Source organism: Artibeus jamaicensis, unplaced genomic scaffold (genome assembly GCF_021234435.1).
Source record: "Artibeus jamaicensis isolate MK-2021 breed Jamaican fruit bat unplaced genomic scaffold, CSHL_Jam_final scaffold_1964, whole genome shotgun sequence".
NCBI lineage: Eukaryota > Metazoa > Chordata > Mammalia > Chiroptera > Phyllostomidae > Artibeus > Artibeus jamaicensis.
Genome location: NW_026522030.1, coordinates 17,814,312 through 17,833,215, shown reverse-complemented (window position 1 = coordinate 17,833,215; position 18,904 = coordinate 17,814,312). Strand labels below are relative to the sequence as shown.

The 18,904-nt window shown below is 52.4% G+C and overlaps 1 protein-coding gene across 3 annotated transcripts in view; it reads left to right on the top strand.

Moving 5' to 3' along the window:
* The window catches only part of COL15A1 (collagen type XV alpha 1 chain), a 93,363-nt gene that overhangs the window by 47,968 nt on the left and 26,491 nt on the right, over positions 1 to 18,904 (top strand). For 2 of the 3 annotated variants that reach the window (XM_053656536.1, XM_037140789.2), the window contains 13 exons: positions 209 to 367; positions 901 to 1,068; positions 4,049 to 4,141; positions 5,194 to 5,328; positions 5,867 to 5,929; positions 11,259 to 11,294; positions 11,628 to 11,768; positions 11,960 to 12,028; positions 12,809 to 12,844; positions 12,949 to 13,032; positions 14,488 to 14,556; positions 16,242 to 16,277; positions 17,519 to 17,581. In XM_053656536.1, the coding sequence (XP_053512511.1) occupies positions 209 to 367; positions 901 to 1,068; positions 4,049 to 4,141; positions 5,194 to 5,328; positions 5,867 to 5,929; positions 11,259 to 11,294; positions 11,628 to 11,768; positions 11,960 to 12,028; positions 12,809 to 12,844; positions 12,949 to 13,032; positions 14,488 to 14,556; positions 16,242 to 16,277; positions 17,519 to 17,581 (1,152 nt within the window). The remainder of the gene's footprint in view (positions 1 to 208; positions 368 to 900; positions 1,069 to 4,048; positions 4,142 to 5,193; positions 5,329 to 5,866; positions 5,930 to 11,258; positions 11,295 to 11,627; positions 11,769 to 11,959; positions 12,029 to 12,808; positions 12,845 to 12,948; positions 13,033 to 14,487; positions 14,557 to 16,241; positions 16,278 to 17,518; positions 17,582 to 18,904) is intronic. The other variant, XM_053656537.1, reaches the window with a different exon arrangement.

Below are 18,904 nucleotides of genomic sequence, written 5' to 3'. Positions count from 1 at the left end.
GAGCATCCAGTCAGTGCAGATGTGCAGGCTTAGGTGTGCCGGGGGGGGCCCTGGGGCCGGGGGGACGGCCGGGGAAGTCTTAGATGGGCAAGGGAAGGGGCGCTGTGGCCATGCCAGCATTCCAATGGCCGCAGGAATTTCCTCCCTGTGGGCACCATCCAGGGGCGTGGACCGAGTGGCACGGTCCCTCACGCCAGTCTTGTTCCAGGGTCCAGGCAGTGAGGGCACCTTGACAACGGCAGCAACTACGGCAGAGATGCCCCTCAGCACTTTCGAGGATGAAGATGAGGAGGCCAGCGGGGCTCTCACCAGTGGCCCTCCTCTGGTCATAACCTCAGCAGCCCCTGAGCAAGGGGAGGTCAGTTTTGTAAGTGTGTCCTGGCATTCTCTGCTGCTCACCAGGGGTCAGAGGTATCAGCAGTGTGAGAGGGAGCAGTTACCACCTTCCCAGAGGCAAATGCCCATTGGGCCTGGAGTGGGGGAGGGGCAGGGCGGTGGGTGCTCTAACTGCAGGGAGGCGGGATGCAATGGAGGGAGCGTAACAGCGAGGGCCAGGGAGGTGGATGTTTGTCCTGACCCTGCTTCTCCCTAGCTTTCTCCAGGAAGAACTTTCTCAGAGGGAATGAATGGCCAAAGTAGGAAGGGGTGCTGGGAGGAAGGGGTCAGTGAATGCCCTGTCACTGGGCACAGGGGCTTAGGGGACACACGTACTGCAGAAGCAAATATGAGTCTGTGTTTCTGTGAATGTGCTGGGGCTAATGGCAGCTGTAGGTAAGACTGTGTTTTGAAATTGGGCTAGTGCCAGAGAAATGACAGTCACCAAACCCACTGGCAGGCAGCTGTGAGCACATAGCATCATGGGGGAGGTGATGTGATTTCTCGTGTTGGCGTTGCCTTCAGGGGCCCAGCGAGGAGGAAGACTCAGCAGCAGCCACAACTGAGGAGCCCTGTACCACCACTGAGGCAGAGGAGTCGGGCAGCGCTCCCCCCGAGGGGCCCCCACTCCCCGAGCCCACGGTGACCACTCCCGAAACAACTGTGACCCCTGAAACAGCAGTGACCACGTCGGTAAGTAGCGCAGTAGAGGCGTGAAGCTTTGACTTGGCCAGTTTCACAGAGGAGAGAAGCAAAGGCTGAAGTCCTGGGAGGAGCCTGTCACTGGCCTTCTCAGAGGTGGCTTTTCCTTTTGGTTTGCAAATTGCCCCCATTTGGGCACTGGAGGGGCCTCCAGCCTGGGAACATATGCGGAAGCTGAAGTTTGCAGAGGAAAAAGCAAGAGGAAAAATCCAGGGCACTTGGCTCTGTGTCCCACGTGGCCTTTACAATGAAATGAGAATTTTCTGACAGGCAGAGCTGACCAGAGATGGAAAGACCTATCTCCAAGGTCAGGAGACTCCCATTTGCAGGTGGGAGACCTGATAGGGGGGCAGGGAGTGCGGAGGGTGCGAAGCATCAAAGGTGTGCGTGAGGGGCGGTGACCGAGTCCCTTCTGACCCGGGTTTCTGTGACCCTGGCCTGCACCTGTGCAACCTCACACACGTCCCTTCTTCTCTTTGGGCCTCGTTTCCTGTCTGTAAAAGTGGGTGGCTGGGCAGTCAAGTCATTATACCAATTGCGCTTCACACGGTCCACCTCCTACCGCCATATTCTTAGCGCAGAGCAGAGAGGCAGGCCGGGGTATTTTAAAACCAATCCCAGACCCTGCATCCTTTAACTCACACATACTCTAGTGGGTGTCTCGAATCAGTTGGCCTGGACCCTTTTTTGCCCTTCTATCCACAATGTCATCATCTCTCTGACAAAATGAACAATGGCTCTTTCCCATTGTGTGATATCATAGTTTAAAAATCTTTTCACTAACATGTTCTTTTACATACTGGGTGATTGTTTAGATAGAGGATGGGGGAGAGAGAGACACTGATTTGTTTTTTGCACTTATTTACAACGGTTGCATGTGCCCTCACTGGGATCAAACCGGCAACCCTGGTGCACCTGGGCAGCGCTACTTGGCCAGCACTTTACTAGCACTGGGTTGAATCTGGGTCCGAACAAGGTCTATGCGTTTCATATGGTTAATGTGCGTCTTAAGGCTTTTATAATCTATGGTCGTCTCCCACCTTCTTCTGTTAGCCATCGATTTGTGGAAGAAACTGGGTCAGTCGTCCTTCCTGCTTTCTGCTTGTCCAAGCTGGCTCTGGGCAAGGGCGCAGCTGGTGGGAGTGTCAGTGGGTTTATCACTTCTGGGATGTTCTGTGTCAACACATATTAACGACCATGAAACTGCACATTGTTGACCCAGAAACTTCTAAGAACTCATCGTAAAGGAGAGTCCAATGTGTAAACAGGCTTGTACACCAGGATTTTAATCTGTGCTGTCTATCCGTAGTAGTGAAAGAAATTGGACGTGGTTTAATTAGTGAATGGGGGTTAATCGAATTAAAGTATGTTCAAATAATGGAACTTAAGCAGCTATGAAAATTATACTTATTCAGAGTATTTCATGATGGAGGGGGAATGCCATACAATGTTAAGTGAAAAAAGCTGGTTATAAACTTGAGCATGTCGTGTGGTCTAGCTATGTTAAAACAGACAAGTGCAAACCCCCTGGAAGGAAATACCCTCCCTAAATGTCAGTGGTTGTTGCCTCAGAGTGTCAGAACTGTGAAGGTCGCTAGGGTCCTAACACACATGGGTGTTTCCACCGTCCCCTCGAGACTTTTACGATGGGATTTTTAAAGCTCTAAGAAGAGGAGTGTGGGGAGGGGTGGTTGTGGGGGGGAGTGAGAAAGGAGAGTAGGAGGCATGAGTATGCAGTACTTTACCCTGGGACATCACTAGTGCAGACTGATTGCCCTTGACTCTCAGGAGTGTTCGAGAAACGGGAATGGATGCCCTGAGTCCTGAGCTAGGGGTTTCAAAGCACCGCAGGGACAGGGGAGAGAGTATCCACTCTGGAGAGTCTTCGGGATCATTTTAAATCTGAGCCCCTCAAGACAGTGGGTGGAAGGGGCATCCGACCTGCTGTGCCATGTTTTCATCCCTCTCTCTGTTTGCTCATGAGTAGAGTGGGCATCGCAGTACCTGCACCTTGGATTGTCATGAGGATTAAATGAGTTAACACATTATCTTGCATATAGTACATGCTTGATCAATTAGGTATGTAGAGTTATTTTGCAGAAGAGGCTCAGAGAGGTTAAGGGATTGCTCAAGGTCACACAGCTCCCAGGAGTCAAGTTGGGGGAGTCTTACCGTGTGGACTTTCCACTTTTGTTTTCTGCACTCTCCACAACCAGCCGTTTTCAGACATGATCCAGAAGTTGGATAGCAAACCCACAGGGGTCCCAATGAGGTCATTTTGTTTCTCAGGTCATTTGATACATAATTTCCGAGAGCCTATCATCTGCTGGGTGCAGGTGACATGGCAACAGTCGGGTATTCGGTAGATACTAAGGGTGTTTGGGGAAGTATCTTTTGTTCTTGGGGGAATTGATGGCATTCGGCAAGTGTGCGCTGAGTGTCTTCTCGGTGCCAGGTCTCGTGCTGGACACAGGGCACCCAGAGGTGTCTCAGGATGGGGCTGACCCTGGAGTGGTCCTAGTCTAGAGTGGCCGAGGAACTGCATGCAACTGAGCTTCAAGTCAGGTGGTCCTGGCACCAAATCAAGACCTTAACAGAGGCCAGTAGAAATACAAGAGAAAGAGAGATGAATTCCATCTGAAAAATGCAGTGAGGGAGGGCTTCATGGAGGAGGTGACCATGGAACTGGGCCTTGAAGGCTATGTAGGGATTTGAAGAGCAGGAAAGGAGGCTGGGGAGAAGATGTAAAAGCATGTAGTATGTTTGAGGATGGGCTGCATGTTAGCTGCACAGCTGGGGGGTGGGGAGGGCGGGGGTAGCTCTGGACTGGGGGAAAAGGCGCTGGAAGGGCCAAGGAGGCCAGATCGCAGCGCAGGCTGATAGAGCTATGGAATGTGGGAAAGTTCCCAGTGACATGCTGTCCCTGGGGAGCTGCGGCTGAAACCAAGTGGTGAGACTGTTTTCTCTGCAGGTGGTAGTGGAGGCTGAGGGCTCTGGCCTGGGCTGGGGCTCGGACGTCAACTCTGGCTCTGGTGACCAGGGCTGCGATGAGGAGCTGGTAAAAGTAAGTGTGAAGGCTGACCTGGCCTGGTGTCTGCATGGCCCTGACAGTGACACCAGATGAAACCAGACTGGCTGCTGTCCGTCATTGTTGAGGCTGAGGGTGGGCTCCTGGGAGTTCATCATATTTTTCCTTCGTCACATATTTTTGTATATATTTTTCTATGTCGATTGCTTTTGTTTCGTTTAAAGTGAGTATAAGCCTGATTTTACATTCAGGCCCTCCACTTTGCCACCTGCCTCGTTTCTGGACAGCCTTCTCCAGGAGATGTGTCTGTGGCCTTCGCCTCTACCAACAGGCTTCTACCCCTAACCCCTTACCCATTACAGAGACCTACTGGCCTCTTGTCTAGGGGGCATTTCGCTTTGGCCTCCAGGCTCTTGAAACCCACCCCGCCCTGAGGTGACCCCCCGACTACTGGGCCACACCACTCCGCCCTCCGGTGTTCCTCCTCCAGCCTCCTGCCCAAGGCCAGGCCCCCACTGGTCTGCCCCCCAGGGAACACCTCCCTCCTCCAGCTGCAGCTGGTCCATTCCCCCGAGCCGAAGCCTCACCTCCATCTCTTCCTCTGCACCCCTGTGCTGAGCGCCCCCATAAACGGCTCCACTTAGCTGCCCCTCTGCCCACTGGTCGGGCAGGATTGGACGGGTTTAGGGTTCACTGCTCAGGTTCTCCAGGCTGATGGGATCCGCCAACCCGGACAGAGTCTAGAGAGACCAGTACAGTGCCGGGAGCTATCTGACAACAAGAGTCAGCACAAAAGCCAGTTTTTGACTGACTTCTCGATTACTCAGAAAACTAAATTAACCAGAGCATCTCCGAGAATTCCAGGGAATTGAGTTTGTATTGTATGCATGCACCTAAGGACACACCATGATCTAATGGGCTCAGAAAGACCCGGATTCAAATGCCAGCTTTTCTGCTACGTGGGAACACCATTCTGTACTTGTAGGGTTGTCGTTAGCAGTGGAAAGAATGCATAGAACATATATGCTCAGTGTATACTTGCATTTATCACTTCCCCTGTTGTTTTTTAACAGACTCTCTTTTTTTAGGGTCCCCCGGGGCTCCCAGGCCCCACAGGCCCACCTGGCTTACCTGGGATTCCAGGAAAACCAGGAACTGCTGTTTTCACGGGACCCCCTGGGTCTCCTGGAGAAGATGGAGCTGCTGGCGAACCTGGGCCCCCGGTAAGCCACCGAAGTCATGTCTCCTCTCTGTGGCCACAGGTCCTCCTTTAGGCAGGGAGGGACACGCTGACTGCAGTGCCCAGCACCAACCTAAGCTTACAACAGGGAATGAGCAGCTAGCTATGTTTGTAAACAAAAATCCTCGGCCAAGTCATTGCTATGAGTCTTCTGAGAGACAGCAGAAGAAAACCATCACCCTACACATCGTTCTGCTGCTTTATCTCAGTCACAAGAGGAAATGCAGACTCACGTGGGACCTTAGCATCGCAGGATGTCCGCGTGGGGCCTGGGGTGGGAGCCCCTCCAAGGCTGTCTCATCCAACGCTGCCCCTGATCCTTCTACAGAAGAGAAAACGTGCCCCTGGTCTACAGGGGGTCAGCATCTGCTGGCCCAGGACTGGCTTTCCACTGTGCACCTGGCCCAAGGACCTCACCTGTGGGGTCCTCCCAGTCCTGGCCTCTTTTTCCGGGAAGGGTTTGCATGATATTTGATTCTCATCAAGGACTTCGTGAGCTGATTGTCACTGATGTTCCCCAGGGCCCCGAGGGACAACCTGGACTTGATGGAGCCTCCGGCCTTCCTGGGATGAAAGGGGAGAAGGTATGAGGAAGGTGGGGGGCTCCACGTGTGTGAGCCCCCAGGCCCACCCTGCCCCTCTCTGACCTCTAAGTCTGACCTTGCCTCTGCTGTGAATGACCCTCTTTAATCCCCTCCTGGTCCTCTCTGCCGAGGGGCCAATCCCGACTCAGCATCTTCCCTGCGTACTCCTGCAAGTCCCTAGCCTCAGTGAATGGCGTACCCCCTACCCAGTCACCTGGATTCAGAAACAGACTGTTCCGACTGCCCATCCTCTCCTTGTCCGGCCATGATCTGCCCATTGCCAAGACAGGCCAACCTGACGTTCACGTCTCTCGCCTCTCTGTCCATCCTGGTCTGACATTCATCTCTCCTTACCCACACTTCGGCACCAGGCTCCTTCCCTGTACCCTGTGCTCCCACCTGCAATCCAGCCTCCACCCGCCTGCCCAGGCCACTTTCCACAGCGGGTTCTCATCCCTCTCTCTGAGGAGAAATATCCATGTCTTTCCACAGCCTCCAGGACAAAACCCTCACTGCACACAGACCCTCAGGGCCCTTTTTGACCCGCCTTTCTAGCTGCATCTCCCACATGGCCTCTGGCCCTACTGAAATGCTCTGGGCACGCTCTCCCTCCATAGCCTCCTGGCCTTTGTGCACCATTGTCTCTGTCTCAAACGCCCTTTCCCGCTGCTCATCTCGAAGGCTCCTTTGAGCTATGTTCCCTGGGAAGCTCTCCCGGATTCCCTCTGAGCACGAAGCACGCCTCCTTCCTCCACTTCCCATCAGCGCAGCATTTGTTCTGCAGGGACCCTGCCTAGTCAACAAAGCTAAAGCCATTAGCAGACCTTTCCACTCCCCACTGCCACCCTGACAAACACAAAGCGACGTCATCGCCTGTGAGTCCCGAAAACCTAGCACAGGCCCTCACCTTTGGTGAATGAACGCAATTCTGTCGCGCACCATTTGTCTCCCATTCTTGGAGGCCTGCGTGCCTTCACTCTCCTCCTCCTCTCTCTGCAAGTCTGCCTGTCTCCTGTCCGTGCGCCTTTGGTGGCTCTGGGGCGGGGGGGGGGGGGGGGGGGGGGGGCGCTCCTGCCTCCCCAGGTTCCCAGCCTGGTTGAGGAGATGAGCCACGTCCTGGGAAGGAGGACGATAAAGATAAGGTCAGCCCCCTGGTCATGCGGGCTTGAGTTCCACTGGGGGTTCAGAGGAAGGGGAGTCTCTCGCAGCTGGGATGGGGGGCAGGGACTCCTGTCTACCCTACCTGGGTGAAGCTGTGGAAAATCCCTAGGTACCACCATCCTCACTGAACTGAACTTCCAGTTTCCGTCAGCATTTTAAATGAAGCAGTAACTGAATTTTCGTGGAAAGCTCATTTCTCAGGAAAAAAAGAAAGAAACAACTGTCAGCTTTATAGAACTCACTTTACAAGTACCAGCTCTTTCATAAGAAATTAAATTTTGCAGGAAACACCATAGACCTACACTCCTCTTCCCTGTTCTTACCAGCTTCTGCCACCCCCGCCCCTCCCCAATCCCCTCCCCCCACTCATCTGGCACTTAAAAACACCCACGCCCATATCCGCGCACATGCGCCCGCACAGGCACATGTGGCTGCTGGGAGAGGTCCCCATGCTTGCCCAGGGGAACCGTGGGAGACAAGTCACATTTTCCCCCCCGGAGTTTGCTATCAGTTTGCTGTTTGTTGCACTATGTATGTATATGATGTTTTCTGGTGAGGTAAAAGCAGAAGCGAGCTCTACAAGAACTTGGAAATTTGCATCTGGAGAGCTCAAGGGGAACCTCGCACATGACATTTACACCTCCACCCCCCAAAAAAGGGGGTAAACCAAGGAGCATGGAACATGATCTATATGTAAAATAATAAAATTGTGCTAAAGAAAAGGAAGCATCTCAGGGATATAATTTAATAAAAGATTCAAGTTCTTTTGTCTTGAGGACATCTGATCCTCGAGTTCTCTCCACAATATCTGTTCTTCAGCTTGCACACCTCCATGGACAAGGGACTCATCCCCTGCCCAGGCAGTGCCTTCTGTGGACACTTGTAGGGAGGTCTTTCCTCATGCTGTGAGGAAATCGGCCTCTGTTCTCACCTGCAGGGCATACAGACCAGTTTAGGTGGTCTTCTGAAAATAGGGTTTTCCCCCAAAGTCCAGCTTATTGGGCTGGTATAAAACACTGTTATATGTAACCGTTCTTACAAATGTGGGATTGCCATCAAATGTGGTTGGGCAGTGAGAATTTACCAAACAGATAATTCCCTGGTGAGTTCCATGACACACATGTTCCTTACTTTATTTTCCCCAAATTAAGATGAGAAACTACCTAATTCTGAGATCTTTAGCACGCAAGGGATGGGTGAGGCGTAGCCCACTTTCTCAGACACAGAATGCTTCTGGAAGGTGCGCCGAAGGACCTGCTGGAGACAGACCTTGGGAAAATTCCTGTCTGCTTTTCGTACCGCAGATTCTGCGGTTCGGGTCTGCAGTACCTGCCTAGGACTAACTGTGTCATTCTTTTCCTTCTTTTGTGATCCGAATCATTCCTTGTCTTCTTCAGTCTCAACAGGCACCAGGGCATCCAGGTAGAAAAGAGTTCCTGCTTTGAAGTTTCCTTCAGTGCCCAGAATTGCTGGGCTTTGAGTCACCTCACCTAGCTGCTGAAAGGTCATTGTTTGCCTTGTAAAAACTAGCCACATGAGAGGAATGCAAGTAAATCATTATCTTCGTCCCTTTCTTCCAGTAATTCCAGCTTGGCTTTTGGGCAGTTCTCTAAACCTTGTGTAACAAAGAACAGCAGTCAGCTGCTCTTAACGAGGATCCAGCCATGGGGTTAGAGCTTGTAACAATTGATTCCAAGCAAACCTTCTAGTCGTTGGCCTGATTTCTCATTTTACATCTTATTTCGACATCAGATATGTTTGGTATGAAACCTGGATTATAGGCCTCCATAAAACTGAATAAACTATGGTCGCTTGCAATTGTAACATATTGAAGTTATTGGTATAAGAAACACCAGGAGCAAAACTAATAGGCAGCCACAGGCGATTATTTGTGCTGTCTCAGAAACCACAACGGGGGAAAAATCTATGTATTAATATTTATTAACTTTTCTGATGTTCCTGTATGACGAATTCTGATAGTGTCCCTAGCAAACCCAGCTACCACAATGAGCTGAAATCTCGAACGGATTCTAAACCGTGACTTTGCGGTGCGCAGGGTCACTGCTTCCTGCTCCTGCTCCTTCCCAGGCGTCTCTGTCACGTGACTGGTCTCTCCACACCTCGTCCTCACAGACAGGCGAGCAGCTGTGCCGGTCTGAGACTGTGCGCAGTCTCAGCCCACGGTTCCCTCACTGAGCCACGCAGGACGGCTCTACCACCACCCACCCTTCTGGGATTTCGGTGTCTTTGCCGAGCCTTTTGACTGGGGTTTCCATTGCTCACTCTCCCTGTTCGCGTAAATTCCAATAAGAAGAAATCTTCCATCCCCGAGCTGACCTGCTCATGTTCCAAAACGGCAGCCTCGGAATCTGTGAGCCGTGGGAGAGGGCCCGTATTCTGTCTCTCTGTGCACTTCCCCTCTCCAGGTGCATCTCTTCTGTTATTCAGTCCTTCTGCAGAGGTCTTTCCTCCTACAATTGTGTATTTTTATTGCTAAGATCTCTGCTTGATTCTTTTCCATAACCTCTGGTCTAATTTCATAGGAGTGTACCCTGGTTTCATGAGTGTAATACGCGCCCCCCTTTCCTCCCTGAGAATGTGTATCATATCCTTCAGGTACAGCTTGGACTGTGCCCCGAATCATATATTTCAGGTACAGCTGCTTCCTCAGGCCTGCGTTCCATTGCTGATGTTGTTGCTTGTCTCTCATAGTGTTGTCTTCCCACAGGTGTGTGGTGCTTCTTGCTTGTGCATTTGCTCCCAAAATTGGGGTTCCTCATTGCTCTGTGTTCTGCGTGTGTTTTTACAGATTGGTGGGAGTTGGGCAGTAGCTACTTCTAGGACATGCGGGTTCTGGGAAGAGGATGGGCGCATAGGACGTGCTATCAGGCAGGCAGCTCAACAGCTGATCAGCTGGTCTTGTGGGGTTTTGGGTACCCCTAGGCCTCCCAGGGTTCCCTGGCCCCTGGGGCTCTGCCCCACTCTTTTGCTCCAGGGAAGAACAACTACTGCCCTTGTACCAGCTGTGGGAGTGGGGGGAGGGGAGATGGGCAGGGCTCCGTGGCTGTGCCCCGCTCCCGAATTTCATCCCATCTTCCCATCTGAGCCACACCCTACTCTAGGCTTCCACCGCTGCTTTGTCTGATACTTTCCTCCCCTGGTTTCTCTCCACGACTGCAGCCTCTGGCTTCAGCTTCCCATCTGCTTTCCTTTCACATTCTTCACCACTCCAGGTTCAACATGACGCTCCCTCCGAACGTGACTGTTTTGGAACTACGCACTCTGTCATTTCTATGGAACGTGTGTAGGAGAGGGAGCCTCACCCCGGGAAATGGGACTGGGGAGAAGGCCACGGACGTCGATGGCGGGCACCTCGCAGTCAGGTGTCGGGGCCTTCTGTGTGGCCCTGCAGCCTCTGACTCGTTCCCTCGAGGGTGCTTTCCAGGTTTTCCCATCGATTCCCCAGCTGGGGGCCCCTGGCTGATGTCCCCTGATGTAGGACAGTGTCTCTCCTGTGGCTATTTCTGACCACCAGCCCCTCTTGGTCCTCCCCGCTGTCCAGAGCTCACAAGTGGCTCCTTTCTGTGGGACCCACATCTAACCTGACCTGTGGTTCCCGCTGGGGAGGAACATGCAACCCGCTTTAATGCAACGCATTGCCGCCCCCACCCCATTCTGGGGCCACTTGGTCTTTAGGTTTTTCTCAGAAGAGTCAGTCATCACTCTACATATCTCCAAAAGTCCAGTGGATACATATGAAGTGCAGGAAGCCCATTCCTTTGGCTTTGAGTAGGGGATGCACCCCTTTGCTTCCATGTTGGGAGGGGCAGGGACAGGGGCCGCCCATTACCCTGTCACTCCTCCAAGGGAGTTCTTCCTCTATGATCTCCCCTTGGTTAGTTACTCTTCAACTTTCCCTTTTTACTCTCCAAGTAGGTGATGAGCTAAGAGCTGAAAAATGGGTTTCACAAGCTTTCAGTCCGACTTGCCCAGAAAACTGACAGTCCCTGTAATGCACTGGGCTTTGAGACATCAGTCAAAACCAAGGCAGGAAGAGTCCCATTTGAATACCCTGTTGCTTAAGAGTCCATAATTCTACATTTCCTTCTGCACATACCTAATGAGATATGTTAATTAGCCTTTGTTTGTTTGTTTGTTTGTTTTTCAGGGAGCAAGAGGGCCTAATGGTTCAGCTGGTGAAAAGGTAAAAAGAAAAAGCAAAGCTTTTTCCTCCTCCCTCCACTCTCTCTGGCTTTCCTATCATTGGACTGTTGAATGGAGTTCAGTGTATGGAGCAGAGAGGAGGGCTGAACAGCTGAAGTTTCCTCCTTCCTCCCCCCTCCACACAAATGCCCTCAAATGACTGCCTCAGCCTATCAATGCAATGTCAATGAATGATTTCTGTACCATGAAGCAGTACCGGTCAGAGAATTCATCAATCTAATTAAACTCCAATGATTTTCAGACTCGGGGTATGTGGTGTTCTTTCCATGAGTGAACCCAGGCCTGGGTGGTCATCTTGTCCTCTTCCCTACAGGGTGACCCTGGCAACAGAGGCGCACCAGGACCCCCTGGGAAAAACGGACAAGCTGGCACTCCTGGGACCATGGGACCCCCAGGGCCTCCTGGCCCCCCAGGCCCCCCAGGCCCCGGATGTACACTGGAACCCGAATCTGAGGTACTTTTATTCTTTAGGTGGTTGAAGGACAGTGTGCCCCAAGGGTTGCTGGGAAGGCCAGGACAGCGAACGCCAGTCTGAGGGCCAGGGCCGCGCCGATTCCCGCCAAGCCCCAGATCCCCAGACCACCCCTGGCATAAGCAGGCGCCTAGGAATTGGATATGAAATTCTCCTTCTTCCTCCTTCCCTAGGACACTGAAGGCTCCGGGAACCTCAGGCTCCAGACTGGACCCAGACTCTCTGGAACAATAGCTTCAGTTGTAGGTTGACTTCCGAAACCTTCATTCTGAGGCGTGTCGTGCTGTCACGCTGGAGTGAGGAGACAGCGGGGCCACCCCCGGCTCTACCACTTACAATGTCACCCTCTCTGTGCCTCCGCGCCGGGCTGTGCCGTGGGAGGCGAGGCGCTCTTTACAATGTGTCTCTTTGAGGAGCAGTGCAGAAGTCTTGCACAAAACATCCTGTGAGAAAAGTTGAAGATGGTCTTTCTCTCTCTCTCTGTAGCCCCTCGCCACCCAGCATCTCTGCTCCATGGCCTCCTGCTTGCTGCCCCATTCCACACTCACAGTGTGACCCCTGTCAAAGCCCATGCTCCTGATGGGTGGCCCTCCCCACTGCGTCCAGCCCCAGGGAGGTCGGACACGCTGTCTTCTGCTGTGATACCTGGACCTCATTATCTCTGTCATGTGGCAGCCAGAGCTGAGCGCCTAGTCCAGGAGGAGCCTCGCCTTGCACAGGGGAGCACACAACCCCTCCATGACTGACTAGGAAGAGCTTCCCCATCCCCCAGAGGCAGAGGACTCAGAGACCCAGGGTCAAGAGGACAGTCACCCTGCGCTGGGAGAGGACCTCTGGTGCCCTCGCTCACTCATGGGTGTTCCTGCTGATGCTGGGAGGGGAATTTACCCCTCATCTCTTGCTTCCCTTGCCTGGCGCAAAATTCATGTGAGAGTGTATGGAGAGATGGAGAGATCCAAGGAGAGGTAGAGAGTGAGCAAAGCGAACAGCAAGAAAACGAAGTTATCTGTGTCTTTTTCCAGGGTCCCAAAGGAGAAAAAGGAGAGCCGGGACTCAAGGTGAGGTCACAGGTCTGAGGTGGGGGCGCGGACGTGCAGCCTGGTTCTGGGGGCCGTTGTCCATGTGCAGTGAATTGTTTCTCCACTCTCGCTCTTGTTTCCAGGGTGAAAGAGGGATGGATGGAGCCAGCACTAGGGGACCCCCCGGGCCCAGGGGACCCCCCGGGCGCATCGAGGTCTTGTCTAGTGTGAGTATCATCTGGGTCAGAATGGGGCTATTTCTTTCCTGCCTTTGCTAAAGGGGAAAGAAGACTGTCCACAGCTTCAGGGCCTTTGGGGCTGGTGGTTCTGCAAGAGACGTGCAGCCGGCGTCTGGCTGTGGAGTCCCATCCGCCGGCGTGCCCACCTGCCTGTTTCTCCTTGGTACCACTGTTCTCTCACACGGCGCTTCCAGAACCCTCTCTTCATGTTGGCAGCATTTGTAGTCACCAGAACGCCTGGAACAGAGAAACAAAGGAACATAAATGGGGATACGAGGGAGGAGAGACTATCTGGGATGTGACAAATCATGGAAGACTTTCTGGAGGAAGTGACTTTGAGCAGGCACTTGAACGTCAGGAATGACTTCCCCACATAAGCACGGAGGATAGGGCTTTCGGAATTCAGGTGGCAGAGGCACTCTGAGGCGAAATGCAGAATAAAAAAGGGTGTTTGTCCAATGCGCAGGGAGCTAATGGGCATGGAGCTGGGTGGAGAGTGATGGACATTCGGAGAGAAGACTGGGACCGGGCTGGAACCAGGCCACGGTCCACTTAATATTAGGGCGTCACAGTTGTGAAAAACTGCGGCCCTGAGAGCAATGATCTCATACGGTAGACAACAGACAGTCCAAACATCCCAAATGATTTTTTAAAAGATAGCCAGGGTCAAAAATATTTTATATATACGATTAGAAATATCATGCATGGATGAAGGTGTGTCGAAATGGATACCCTGATACCCTTCGGTGGAAATGTAAAATGCACGAGCCCTTTAGACAGTTTTCTGGCCATCTGTTAAAACCAAAACCGCCTGTGCCCTCACATCCCACATGGGAAGATTTCCATTCTGCAGGGTTGAGTGCAAAAAGCAAAGTGAAGAATAACACACACAGCCTGACGCCATTTATGGGCAATAACCACATGAAGTACAGCATAGGGAACACGGTCAATGATATTGTAGTGTCTGGTGTCAGGTGGGCACGAGGCTTCTTGGGGTGTCACTTTGTAAGTTATATAAATGTCTAACCACTATACTGCACACCTGAAGCTGCTATAGTATTGTGTGTTAATTGTCATTTAAAAATTAAAAAAATTACAATAACTACATGAACTCACACATGCATGCCCACACACCAACACTACAAGCTTTCTGTGAACATATATATACATATACATACATATGTATATATGCATAATTTTTCAAGAGAAGGCATTCACGTACTAGGCAATGTTTAAGACTGATTGAAAGAAGAAGGCAGTAAGGCAGCTCTGAGTTACTTCCCAGGCCGTGGGAGCAATGGGTGTGGTCTGGCCGGGAGTCAGGGTGGTATCAGCCTGCCTGCGTTCTGCCACACTGACTGACTTTCATGAAAGTCTCGCTGCCAGGAACATGGTGGGACACGTGCCACCCTCTGTCTCCTAGTCTGATTTTTCCCTTTTCAGTCTCTGATCGACAACATCACTCATGGATTCGTGAACCTCTCGGACATTCCTGAGCTCATTGGGCCTCCAGTAAGTATCCCAGCTGCCCTAGACTGCGGTTCCCACCCAGATGCCCCTGGTGAAACTGGACTGGGTTGGTTTGCAGTCCTTCTAGCTTCTGAAACATAGGGCTAGACAACATCACAGTAGAGTGCAAAGAGACCTTTGCATTTCTGAGAAGTTGCTATCACATTCACTTGATCACACAGGGAGTTTTGTCCAATGCCGTGGAAGCTTCCAGTCCATGCATCAGAAATGTGAGCAATGGAAATCAGAGAATTAGAAGTAATAAGCTGATGGACGTCTGTGCAGTGCTTTTGGCCTGCTTTTACCTACATGATCTCATTTCACAGAATAGTGAGAGCCTAGAGGGACCTGCCCTCGTGCTAATGGACAAACTGGCACTTGAGGAGGCAGCGCGGCTTGCTTCAGCCTTTCTAGCCCCACTGTAGACATCAGGAACACACAAAGAGACTGCCTTGTTTCTGCAAGTCCACACAGTCAGTCCCTGGCACAAAAAGACCTAAGAGGAAGGAAGCTTTATCCTGCAGCCTGTGCAATCAACCCCATTGCATCTCCCAGCACCTGCCCATGACAGCGGGGGGGGAGGGAAGAGCTCTAGCTGCAGGGGTCTTGGGGTTGCAGCCCCATCTCTGCCACATACCACTGAGCCCTTGACCCTCTTCTCTGACAATACCTCACCAGTTTGGGGCAGCTTATATATAAAGAAGTGGATGTGAAACAGCTTTGTAAACTGTGGCACTGTATACAGGCCAATGGGGAGATTAAGGCTTATAATTTTACAGTGGTGTAGTCCAGATGTCTGCTGGGGCCACCCACTCCTGTAGTCCCAGTTACGTTGGCCTGGACCCCCAGTGTCTTCATTGGGGTTTCTGCAAATAGCCCTGGGGGGTCCTCTAGAGCTGGTTCCTCCTGCTGTGACCTCTGTTGGCAGGTCATCATACTGTCTTCTGTACTATATTTCATGGGGGCCCCTTTCCTTGATTTCTACTAAAATCGCCTCCAGTAGTGAAACCCTACAGCAAACCAGCTAACAAGAAAGTTCATTCACAGAGGGTCTTGGTTTTGCCCAAACTATGAGAGGGTTGGGGTGTTAGTGGGTCGATACTAAAGCAAAACACAGACAGCCCACAGTTGGAGATTCGGCACCTCATTCTAAGAGTCCCCAGGCCTTGTCTGCCTGCATTGCTGTGCCCCACCTCTAGAATCCTCCTTCCTCCCCAACACCTTCCTCTTCAGCCAATCCAGGCCCCTTATTCTACCCAGAGAAAAGACCCGAGTCTCACCCACATGCCCCCACTTCCACCCTCAAACACTCCAGAACACCCTTTGTCCCCATTCCTCAGAGTTTAGGGACCTGTTTTCTGAGAGTATTTGTTGAAGTCTCATCGCCCCCCGAGGTTTCAGATGCTGAGTGATTTCATGGAGGGGGAGGAGGCAGTGGCCACTTACAGTGCAGACAGTTCTGGCTCTGGGGGATGGGGGCTCTGGGCGCCTGGGCACAGACAATGCACAGTTCTGTCCTCTCCCAGGCCTCCACGTCCTATTCTGCAGAATGGATCATGAGCCCCACGGTGTGGGAACATGCTTCAGCCTATGGAAGGTGCTGGGAGGGGTGGGCCCCCGAGGCGCAGCGCTCCTGCCAGGTCTGGAATTGCTCCTGAGCCACCTGCTTTGTCTTTCTTGTGTCACAGGGCCCGGAGGGCGAGCCTGGGCTGCCCGGGTTTCCAGTAAGTACCACAGCGGCCGCCTTCCCCCCCGTGCCCCACGGCCGTGCTCATTCTGTTTCCTACGCCTGCAATGCTGCTCCCCATCCCCGTGACCAAGCTCTAGCACCGCGTTGTCCATGCAGCCCTTCCTCACTGTCCCCTACCTGGAATGGTCCCTCCCTCTGCTTCGGCCCACACGGCTTTACTTTCACCTCTGCTGCGGCTCTTTTCTGTCTTTAATAACAGTTGTTTGTGTCCTTGCCTTTTTTCCTTGACTGCACTGTGACCACCTTGTGGAGGGTTGGGTCTTACTCACTTCTCTCCATCCAAGGGCCAGCCAGGGGTTGGCTTCCTATCAGTGGGGGTGGGTAAGTCAAGCGTTTCAAGTAGATACAGTGGTAAGATCCTGCAGAGCGAGGGTGGCGGCAGTGGAGGCTGGGGGGAGGGGAAGCACAGACTAGACATCCAATAACTAACAATCTGTGTGCCCCACAGTGGGGCTTCCACCATGGAGGGGAAAGTGGGTTTCTGTATGGAAAGTGCTCTGAGGTACCTCACCCTTTAGCCCAGAAGACAAGACAGGGACTTGTGAGAAGCCAAACAGCCGTAGTGTCGGAATGCCTTTCGGGGCAGATACCTGGCTACTCGAGTCACACATAGTGTCTGCTGGAGTTGTGAAGAGGTCGCTCGCCCTCATCTGGGAGTGCAGAGTTGGGCTGTCCGAGGGGGTGGGTGGGAATTCATGCAGGAGGAATGGCGTGAACAGAAGTGCAAAGGCAGTGGGGAGTGCAGAGAGGGCACGGGAAAAGGCACACCCCCGGGGGTGTGGTGGGGAGTGAGAGGCGAGGTGCTGAGGCTGGCGGGATGGGTCCGGGTACCAAGCTGGGATGTTTGGATACCATCCCACAGGTAGTGGGGAGCCAGAGCAGGGGCGAGGGTCATGGAAGGTGGGCGGTGGGGGGAGGTGGGCTGCGGGGTGGCCCAGGAGACCCGCGGGGAGGCAGAGGCGGCCGGACCAGGTTGTTTCCCTCGTGCCCATAGGAGGAAACCCAAGTTCAAAGGGGCGCGGGGTTCAGTGCTGTCTTCTTTCCCTCGACACGGTCTCTAGACCATTTAAATCTGGAAGCATCACGACTCTCTGTGACTTGCCCTCCCAGGACAATGGCACTCTCCATTCTTCTACTTTTGGGGGGAAAAATACTTCTCTCGGGATAAAGCACTTAAATTTTAACAACAAAATGCTCCCCAACAATTCCTTCTAGGGCCCGAGAGGACCGAAAGGCGACACTGGTGTACCTGGATTTCCGGGACTGAAAGGAGAACAGGTAGGAGGGGCCCATATTTCCTGGTGGGGTCACGCTCCCAAGTTTACTGAACATTTCAAATGGGCTGAAAGTAGCTATTAACTTTAAAAAATTTTTGAGACATAATTCACATACCATAAAATCCACCCCATTAAATTATAAAATTCACTGATTTTTTTAGTATATTCACAAGGTTGCACAACCATCACCACTACTTCATTACAGAACGTTTTCGTCTTGCCCAAAAGAAACCCCCTTTTCTGTTAGCCGTCACCCTTCAGCCGTTCGCTTTCGTGATCCCAAGGTTCCTCCAGATGGGGGCAGGTTGCGGGTGGAGAAACTGAGTTTCATCATAGTTTGAGAAAGAGCTCATCCGACACCCCCTTGAACGCTGCCGCCACACCGGTCGTGCTTTGTCGAGCTGCCCGTGGGGCACCCCCGTGAGCGTCCCTGTTCCCTGAGGGCAGACTCAGCCTGTTCCTTTTTCGCCACTCCAGTGCTTAGCACAGGGCCTGGCACATAATCAGTGCTCCGACTCCGGTCTGTTGGATGGAAAAAGGTATAGGTAATGGCCGTCTTGGTCCAGAATCTTTGGGATTAATATCTGGTACGCAGAGCACATCCTGGGAATGTCTAGAGCACTGAACTGACCCTTGAACCCTGCACATGTGCCCGTAGAACTAACTCACTGGCTGGTTCATAGATAAGGGAGAGAAGTGGCTTCCAGAAGCAGATTGTGGAGACGCTGCCGTGCACGCATTTACTCCTCCATCCGTTTGTGGAGTCGTCCTTCTTCTATCCATTCCCTAAGATGTACCAGCCAGATTCCCATACTGGGCTCCAGGGATCTAGAAATGAGATAAAGGAATAGACACACAAAGAGCCAGCAGAAGGTGTGGTCACTGCTGTAATGGAAGTCTGTGCAAAGCCAGAGGAAGCAACCACTGAGCTTGCCTTGGGGAGTCAAGGAGGGAGGGGTGTCTCTGAGAGGAGGGAGGGATATGGAATGTTAGGCTTCTCTTGTTCCTTCTTCCCCCCAACATTCTGCACTAGCCCCAAGACAGAGAAGCATAGGGAATAAAATCCGGTGTCTCTAGGACCACAGTTCCAGGAGGTAGAGGGTTCAGTGTGCAGGGCAAAGGGGTCGAAGTTTGGCACCATGTGGGGTGATGTCTTGAGATATTTTTTTTGCTGCCAGGGGCTTATGAGAGGGCCTGGGAGGGGGCCTGGTCAATCAAGAGTGGCTCTTGCTTCAAGCGCTTTATTTTCTATGCGGTAAGGTCAGATGGATCTAAAGGGACCTTTGCGCCATCCCCTCCCCTAATCCCCTGCCACCTTGAAAAC